General features: G+C 30.4%; 1 protein-coding gene across 1 annotated transcript in view; it reads left to right on the forward strand.

The window, feature by feature from the left end:
* Positions 1–10,424, forward strand: part of LOC106687424 (uncharacterized) — a 64,777-nt gene that overhangs the window by 15,922 nt on the left and 38,431 nt on the right. The window contains exon 2 of the mRNA XM_014431304.1: positions 3,067–3,100. Within this exon, the coding sequence (XP_014286790.1) occupies positions 3,074–3,100 (27 nt within the window). The 5' untranslated portion in view covers positions 3,067–3,073. The remainder of the gene's footprint in view (positions 1–3,066; positions 3,101–10,424) is intronic.

The raw sequence follows: 10,424 nt of genomic DNA on the forward strand, positions 1-10,424 counted from the left end.
ACGAACTAATGAAAAACGTTAGTAAACAAAAAGAATTAATGAGCTAAGGTAATTCACCATTGGTGTGCCAAATTATAATTTTTTTAGATATAAATTTTATGTTAAATTTTTAAGCTCCACCTATAATAATTCTTCTCCTGTAGGTAGACGAACTGGCTGATACAGCAGCTAAAGAGACAAACACTATACTTTCTGTGCCAAATTTTAGTATAGTTACAATGAAGTATTTTTGAACCGATGGATCGAATCCTGTTTCGGTCTTAGGTTCCGAAAACAAATTAAACGAAGAACCTAAATTGTATGTATAAGGCACCATCCCTCAGATCAGATTAGTTACTTCCGTCGGTTAGTTTAGTCTAGTCTCAAGTATTTTAGTAATTAGTATGTCCATAACTAATCGATTGCACATTATTTCATACCAATAAAGTTGACCATAAAAAGGGATTAATGGAGTGTGATTATTTATTTGCCTCAGAGAAAGTGTTTAATGCGGTTGAGAGTTCGATTTCAACTTAAGTTTGATTTCAGTCAATGTTTATTTCGCGGCAGAACCACCCTCCCCCCCCAAAAAAAAAATCTATTCAGGATCGGACACACCAGGTTCACCCATAATCACCTCCTCGAAGGCACGCCACCGAGATGCCATCATATGCTACCTTAACAACAGATATTATAGCTTTTCAATTTTTCGGGAAACGTTTGTCTTTAGGGGTTATTGTCACGCTTTGCTGCCCGAAAAATCCTTCTAGTTCTTCAAGAACGATATCCTTTATGGATAATTGTAATCGTAATATTTGTGTACGATTAAACATATTATGTTACTGGAGTCGATATGGGAAAAATAATATGCTACCAGTGGCATGGCTGGAGAAACGAGCTAGGATCTATTGGAGTATTGTTGTCATATGTGAGTGATAGGGCTTGCTTTGAGGTTCCCTAGGTATAATGTAAATATTGATATGAATGTATCTTAGATAACCTGTTTTACTTAAGTAATTTTTTTATCTTAGTTGATTTTTTTTATTTTGCTATTATTTGATCCATTTATTTATCAGGAACAGATGTATAATATTTTGAATTTTCTATTTATTCATTTTATTATTTAATATGAATACTCACAGCCATAATACCCATTGCTCTCGAGTTTGATTTATAGTGTTCATTCTATCATGATTTTTATTTAAAAACACAACAATATCATGCTTCAACTTTTTGGTGATTTTCATTTACATAGGGAGAGAATTACGGGCTTTAAAACTAATTAAGGATTTAAAATGGAAGAAATGAAGAGCTAAAATCAAATAGTCATTTATAAAATTCCTAATAAATTTAAATTGTAACATTAGGCACTATTGTTGACCTTTTATATTCAGATTTGTGAGTTGTCATGGAGCAACAATAATCCTTGATTAAATAAAACCTTCGATTGCATTTGAAAAAAAAATCCCTGGTCTAGTTTTAAAATTGTGTATACATGTTCTAAGGTAGTTTCGCATAAATAATAATCATCGTAATCTTATTGATACACACACTGATCGATCGGATATGCGCAGGCTAAGCTGCGAACAATTGAATGTGACTTGCAGATCCGATATCAGTAGGTTGCATCCCCTCGCTAAACAAACATAACCTTGGTTTGTCATCGATCTACCAAAGGAGATATCAGCACTTGTCTTGTTGGGATACAAACCTTCGGAATGCCGCATTGTTGGTCTACCTGCCATCAGTTTACTGCTTTATTTTATTTTTATTTATACAAAAACAAATTTTATTACTTAAAATTGTCGACTTAATTAAAAATAAAAGTAATATGGTGCAGTCAGTTTAATATTACAAGACGTTTTAATTTATTTTTACCCTACCTTGCCTTTTGAATTCAGGCAGTGATGAGAGATTAAGCTAGAGTACGTTCATCACTGATGCGAATATATTACTTTACTCTTTATATTTTTATTTTTATTTTCAATATTATCCATTGGTAACACTCCAAAGAGAGTTCTATTTAGAACATATAGAATATCTTAATTTAAGACCTCACGGAAGATTATCGGGAATAAAGAGAAATCTAGGATTCTATCAGGTCTATATAAGAAGTATAAGGTGGAGTTCATCATGAAAGTTGCTTCATTGTCAAAAATGACAGGCTGAGGGTACACGAAAAAAGTGCAACATTTTGTACATTATGTTATTGTGGATGTCATTTTTGAGCATTAGATTTTCAAATATAGGATTTGTGATTGGAGATATAAAACCTTCTTTTTTTCTTTTATGGGGAGAGATAAAAATTTGAGAGTCCTTAAGATGTGACCCCATCAAAACTATTATAAAAAACATTTGTGCTGTTAATAAAATTAGTAAGGGTCATAAATTATGTGTTGAAATAATATATTTACTAATAAATAAACAAACTTTGTTTCTGGAACTCTGAATAGAATTAATTTACTTGTAATTTCCATTCAATTTCTGCAATTTCAAATATATGTAATTGAATTGTTTATTCTACAATAGAGGTTTTTGGATTACATACACTAAGGTGGAAAATTCATTGACATAATAAGGTAAAAAAATGGCTGCACTTTTTGGAAATATCGTTGTCATTTTATGAGACCTGTTTGAACTTAACCGAGACCGAATCTAGATGATATACAATTAGTATTTATTTTGTTTATGAGATGACTGGTTTGATACGTTACAAGGTTTAATTCCATTTGCAAATTATCAGAGATTGAACTGAAGTCAGATAAAATCAAATCAATAAAAAGAGTATTTTCGATATAAATAAGGGAAAATGAATCAGCAGCATAACATGAAATAGATATATATCAATAAATAGAAGTGGAATAGCTCAGTTTAACAAAGCCTCAGGCTCTTACAACTCCAGCAGTAAATTAAGTAAAATAACTTGAAACATAACTGCGTGGGTGAAGCTAGGCGGATAATGTCTGAAAAAAAGAAGGAAACAGTTGTCTTATTTTCAACCACATGAAAGGCATTATACAAATCTATGTCCATGTTCCAATGATTTAGTTTCCTTTTCGTTTCATATTTCTTTTCTTTCTGTTACAGATTCAGCATGGGTTCTCTAGCAGGAGTAATATTGGTGAGTAGAATAAATTTTTCAGACTGTCATTTGCGTGGGTGGGATAAGATCTCCAATATTTTGGTCCTCCGGGCTGGCTATTACGGGGAACAGGAAACAAGATAACACCAGCAACTTTATAATGTGCCAGAAACATTTGGTGGGATGAAAGATTAACCCGTTTGTACAACCAATGGAAGTCTAGGAGGTACAAATTTCATTCAAGGTATTCATATAATCTACAAAATTAGTTTTGCTGCATCATTTAGTTTTTCGAAAATGTTTTAAACAATTTTACGTGGCATAAAGCTGTTGGGGATTTGAACTTAATGTATTTAAACTTATATTAAAGGACAATATAATTTAGTTATTTGTGAAAATTTTGAGATTTATTACGTCCGGTACTCTTGTTATTCAAATAATATTAATAAACTGAAAGAAGAAGCTAATATATATCCTAAATCGTTAATACTATATTATTTTATATTTTGAATAGCAATGCGTCCTAATATCTTTGACTGCTCTCAGCAACATCCGTTGCTTCCAACTGACCTCTTTGTGTTATATACAATTCAAAAGTAATCTTAATTTTTTTTAAATTATCAGGTTTTAAAGGATTTAAGCAATAAAGCCAAGCTCATAACATGCTTATCGTTAACTTTCAATTTTATCCTCGGAATAAGTGAATTCCGGGTGATAATTTTTTTATACTGTGATAGATGGTTATGATGTCATTTGATGCCATGTCATCTGTGTGTGTTCATAAATGAAACAACCACTAATCATGGTCGTAGTTAGTAATAGTTAACAAGTAATTGCTACTTTTAACTCTGTTGTGTATCTTTTTTTTCATGAAAATTTCGTAGCACGTCTAAGAAAACAGTATACGTCCCAATATTAAGTTTTATTGTAATTTATGAGCTTTGTTAATATCATCTCTCTATAGAGTTATACGGGTTTGTTTAAATTTGTTTGTACTTATTTATTGTGATTTTAGTATACGAATTTAAATGCTAAATACAAATACATTTTCATTATGATTTCTCGGTGGCCAGACCCCTGAAGCTCATCATGTTCTAGTGAGATTGTAGATAATACAAGGTGAAGTGTTATTTGATTCGAAATAGTGATTACTCGTGAGCTTATGATGTGCCTGGCAGTTAGTTTCTCCTCCCTTCTGATGTCTAATAATTTAGCTAGTTATACCTGTAATTATCATCCTTTATTAATTATAGAATCATTTATTAAGGGTATAAATATATTTCAAATATTTTTTGTATTTCAAACTTAAAGTTCATATAACGTAAGTAAATTATTTTTCGCCAAAGATTAATAAAATAAATGGAATCCCTGAATTTATATTATTATTATAAATTATTTCAATTAAATTGGACCAAGCATATTTGAAAAAAAGAGAATATGTTATTTTATTTCTTATGAAAAACGGATTGATACCTATAGATAATAATTGTAATGGACTTAAAAATCAAAAGCGATATAGTGATGTTGAATGAAATAATGAAATTATTGGTGGACTTATTTTCTCTCACACAAGTTCATTAATAATTGTAATTAATTGGATAATTGATTAGCTTAAAATTAGTTGTATTTTTTCTTCTTCGTCTTTTTACTTTCATTTTAATTAAATTTCACTTATTAAATAATTCTGACTTTCTTAGAACTAAAAGATAAAGTATTATTGAGGTGTAGATAGTTGACTGTAGATTAATAATTGGAGAAAATGGTCCGGGGGTGCGGTCAGCAAAAAAAAAATAAACAAAAAAATATTTATTCATGCCGACGTTTCGACCTGAGTTTCAGGACTTCATAAGGGAGCTTGTAGGAATGCGGTTCTAGCTAAAACTCTTAAGTTTAGCTAGGACTTCTTGATATATTTTGTTGAAATAAACTAAACTGGTGTGTGCTGTCGACCAGTAATTTCAAAATAATTATACAATTATTGGGAATCTGGATTATTTACTGTCATTACTATTACGGAACTTGCTGGAAGTGCAGTTTAGACGCTAATAAATGCAATAATCCTTAATTTCCTTCGGTAAATCAACCTTATTAGAAATTTTTAGTGATACTGTTAAAGCGTAAAAGTCATGACATACAATCTGATTCCCTCAATTTATTGTCCTTTGTTCCTGAATTTATTGTCTTACTTTTTTGTTTTCAAAATTATGTTATTGCATTTTTTGTTTGTATGTTCAAATAAAATTTATCTTGTCACTAAGGGACTTAAAAAAGACTTTCATCTTTTTATACAAATAAATTCCAATATAGATATATAGACCCGTTTGAATTTTTCGAAATGTCAATGAAGGCACATTAAAAGATGTTCGATGTTTGCTCACATTCCGTTGTGGTCAGGTCTGATTTGGGGTACGATTAATCTCTTTCCAATAAATTTTTTTTAATTCAAGGTGATTTTTTTCATTATTGGAATAAAAATTTGAATTAAACCTTAAAGCACTGTAGGTAGTATACCTTTGTTACTAAAATATTTTTTGATGAGAAATTTGGTACATACACGTAGTTTTAAGAAACATTATATATGAAATATTCATATATTAATCATTAAATTTCTTTCGTTATGAGAAATTGAATGAATTATTGATGTACTTAAATAATATATGTTTATGGTACACTCTATGTACTTCAATATCGGCATATTGTACATAATATGTATTTCAATAATGTATGTTTAATAAGAAAACCCAATTTAAGTACCTACATTAAAAAAAAATATTCAAATACTTGTAGTAAATTTTGAAAGAAATTAAGTCTAAAAAATTCTCAACTCACTTTTGTTACTAAACCGTTTGATAATAATAGTGATATTTTTCTCTTAAAAAATTGTATGTCGAAATTATGAAATATTTCAAGTTTTTAAGGTATAAGTTTTGTTTTATACTGTAACGAAGTAATTAAATTTCTTTTATAAGGTGTTATCAAAAATTACTTTAAAAACAAAATTGAAGCTAGACTTGTCAAGTTTTGGTTTTGGAATTCCACGCCTCCCTCAAGTCACTTTTGTTACTAAACCGTTTGATAATAATAGTAATATTTATCTCTTAAAAAATTCTATGTACATCTAGTACTTGACAAGTCCTAGCTTCAATTTTATTCTTAAAGTAATTTTTAATCACACCTTATGAAAGAAATTTAATTACCTCGTTACAGTATAAAACAAAACTTATACTTAAAAAAAATTAAAAATTTGAAAGATTTCATACTTTTGACATACAATTTTTTAAGAGATAAATATTACTCTCATTATCAAATGGTTTAGTAACAAAAGTGACTTGAGGCAGGCGTGGAATTCCAAAACCAAAAATTGACAAGTCTAGCTTCAATTTTATTTTTAAAGTAATTTTTAATTACACCTTATGAAAGAAATTCAATTACCTCGTTACAGTATAAAACAAAACTTATACTTTGAAAAAAAATTAAAAAGTTTGGTTTTAGAATTCTACGATTCAAGTCATATTTGTTATTAAAATGTTTCATAACATTAGTAGTATTTTTTCTCTTAAAGAAATTCACGTTGATAGTATGAAGACCTATTTCTTTCTAAAAGATTCGAGAAGACTCATATTTGGGCAGTGATAAAAAAGATGCCCAAAACCTAATATTAATATGAGATTTAACTATTTGTTAATGCATTCTTTTTAAATGATACGTGATAATTTAGCTCCAATAATGTTTAAAAAAATAAATAAAAGTTTGAAAATGAGCTTGGCTAGTTTTTGAATTGAATGCTTCATTTATAAGTTGATTTCTCGATACTACTTCATTCAGATTAGTGATTACCAATATATACTAAACAAGAAATAACAAATAAAGCATACCTATTAACAAGATTCCATATTTTTATTTTTGTAAAATTATTTTAGCTAATTGTTAATAAGGAGCCATGAACCTGGTCAGAAGAGACATTCCGTCAATGGGTAATTGAATGTAAAGATACACGTTTAGCTTTGCTGTGTTAATCAAAATTTTTCTTACTATAACTTTATTAGTTGTTTCAGTAGTTCATAATAAAACCACCCCTTCCCAGTCAGCGTCAATACTGTTCCGTGAATAACGTTTAAAACTGACAATCTTTGTTAGTAAGCTCGAAATAGCTAGCAAATATGTAAATTTAAGTATTTGAGCCTTAGCCTTAGCGCATAAATTTTATGCGACTTTTATTAATGCATTTTTCTAAGTTACGAAGGCAAATTATTATTACAACGTCATTATATATACTTAATCTTATTAATAATAAACAATTCTCTTTGTTACACCAATCAATTTTAAGGTTTTCAAGAGTTAATAGTGAGTCAATTGCTTGACTCATAGCTTGATAAACAGTGATTTGGTAGCAGCACATCAGATCTAATGTTTACGACGAAGTGAACATGATAGACCCGAGAAGTAAATAATTGTGATGACATAGATATTTTGTATCTAAAGCAGTTATCGATGAAAAAAGACAATTCGAGTGGGCCGGCTGGACCTTGGTCTGCTCATGGCCCAGGTGGGTGCGGTTCAATCTCCTACTTGTTCTCATTAAAATAAAGTGACCAAAGTACTCCTTAGGGAGTGTTAGTCTTTCTTTTCGTAAACCGTACTCTTTTGTACCCCGGAAAACATATAAACCATAATAATTTCAATAAGTTACATTTTAAACAATTATAAATTCTAGACAACTTCATATCATTTTGAATTCAAATTGTTTGCACTAATGGTGTTTCGCATGTCCAGAATGAATGCTATTTGCGAGGGAATCTCATGTTTCTAGACAGAGGGCATGCCTTTGCTGTTCTAGTGTTTATAGAATAACGAACTAAGATGATTGTATGGTTAGTGTATAACCTTCCATGGAAATGTTCTATTGCAACTGGTGGAAGAAGTAGGATCGTGAACCACATTAACATTAATAGACCCAAAGTAACTGATAATTTTTCAAAATAGTCTCTAATTTTGAATCCAACAGAAAAAAAATTAAATATTCGGGAGGATACTTTCTCTTTCCATAAGTTGTTCAAAATCACATTGGTACAAGTATGGAGTGTACTATCAACTTAAAAAAATCAGTGCACTTTTTTGTAACAAAAATAATTGATCACCGTGGTTCAAACTATATTATTTTCTGTATAATGGTTTGGATTTTTCCCTTTGATATTGAAATAAAATCCACACAAAACAATGTAAAAAAATGATATAAAAGTTCACTTCGACTTACTCTCGAAATTTGCCACACTAATGTTCAATGAATAATATATTAATTACCTAAAGTTTATAGTTGCGAGCTCTTATTTATGCATATAAGCACACCATCCGTACAGTTATGTTGCTTCGTCTGATACTTTCAGTAATAACAAAAACCACGCAATAACCGCTTACAATCGTTCCGATATAGAATAATTAGGAAATTCATTAGAGGTTTTTATTAAAAGGCTATAAAAAATATAAACATCCGATTAATTTTATACAAATTTTTATTCTTATTATATTTTCAAAGATTTTTTTGTCGGAATGAGATAAAAGTGTATAGGCAGAGTTTTTTTTTTTTTTTGAAAGGAAAATGTCTTTTACGGTGTGGTGTCGCATTCCACTTCGGAGTTTCACTGGGCATTGATGCGAATACAGCGATTTTAACGGCTGAACTCTTCATGTGATTTCAGGACAAGATCAGAGGCGACAAATACCAGAACTTTAATTATTAAGGCCTTTCAAAATCGATTTTCAACTGAATCTCTGCACATAGCCTTCTTAATCAACAGTCAGTATTTTATTGGTAGAGTACCTAAAAAATTTCCACACATATTTTTTGTTTGCTTGGCAGTATAATATTGTTCCAACCCATTTGATTTTATAATCCAAATGTATAAATGTATTATAGATTTCTAGTATTATGGATATGAACTAATAATGTTATTACTCATAATGAAGGGTAAGAAAAATAAATTATAATACATATTTTATCATAATGAAATAAATAAATAAAGAAATCTGAGTTCAAACGATGGTTCGATGCCGATTTCAACAATTGTTTCTTTTAAACTCCGCACACTGAGTCCCGTTAAATTTCAAATCTTTTTTGTCCCTGCTTAATACTAGTAGATCTTCCTGGTGGTGATAAATTTCTTTTAAGTATAAAATATTATATAGCCTTTAATATTGGTTTCCATAATGATGGATTGGAGATTCGGAACTTCTTACATTATATAATAGATAAATTGTTCCATTTTGACCATCAGTAATAATGAATATGATGGATAAATCACTACTGGAAACGCCAATGAAAACATCACAATATTGTGTGAAAGACTGTCCATGCATCGTGAGAAAGACTAATGTGCCAGAATAATTCCATCCTGACCTTCAAGAGGTATGCGGAGTGGCAGGTGCCGCAGCACATCCTGGTTCATCGAGGATATCAGTCTGCCTGGAATGTGTCCTTATAGTTTCAGTCGTCCAGCGGTTTGGCCAGTGATAGTGATCTCACAGAAGAATATTATCGCTGTCTTGTCTCCAAAGTGGATGGGATTAGGGCATTTAAATAATACTAGTTAACCCCTGCGAGAACTCTCACATTAGGTATGTTTCCTTCTCGAAGTAATTCCAAATATACGAATCAAGCTCATTCATATAAAACAATATACAATTATCAAGAAAGTCTATTCGACAAACGCAATAGGTAAAGCTGCATACTTTATAATGACTGTATTTAAGTAATAGTTGATGTTAAAAGTAATTATGGTGCCCCACTAAAAAATATAACTTCAGTTTTACAAGAAAGATTTAGCTTTTCGTGAACTCATATTAATCCTAAATTGGACAAGTTGGGACCTTATAACAGAGAATGGCTATGCACGTGAGATCACCGATTTCAAAGAAACTTTTTTTGGTAAAACGAGGTTGAAAAATATTGAAATCGCATCCGAGGGTTCTTGACAATGAATACATTTTTTTCTTCATCCTAGGGAGCATTAGCAAGAATCCTCGGACATGTGGGTAATATTTTTCAACCTAGTTTGCTAAAATAAGTTTTTTTGAAATCGGCGATACCTTGTAAGTCGTTAATCGGCTACAAATCGGTAGAATACTGCGGATTTGACTGAGAAATATAATTGAAAACCGGTAGAGCAGTTCGCGCATTTGTAACATACCGACATCCTAAAAGCCTTGTAGATGGGTCATTCTTTCTATAATTTTCCTATTTTTTCCCGCGGTCCACCAAATTGTCTGATTGTTTTTTTACAGCCTCCTGCAGCCAGAAAAAGACGAAAAATGACTTTATCTAATTTTTTTTGTCGAATCCTGCGTCTACAAATAATTATTTAATTTT

Source organism: Halyomorpha halys, unplaced genomic scaffold, assembly GCF_000696795.3.
Source record: "Halyomorpha halys isolate HHAL.00 unplaced genomic scaffold, Hhal_1.1 Scaffold962.1, whole genome shotgun sequence".
Taxonomy (NCBI): Eukaryota; Metazoa; Arthropoda; class Insecta; order Hemiptera; family Pentatomidae; genus Halyomorpha; species Halyomorpha halys.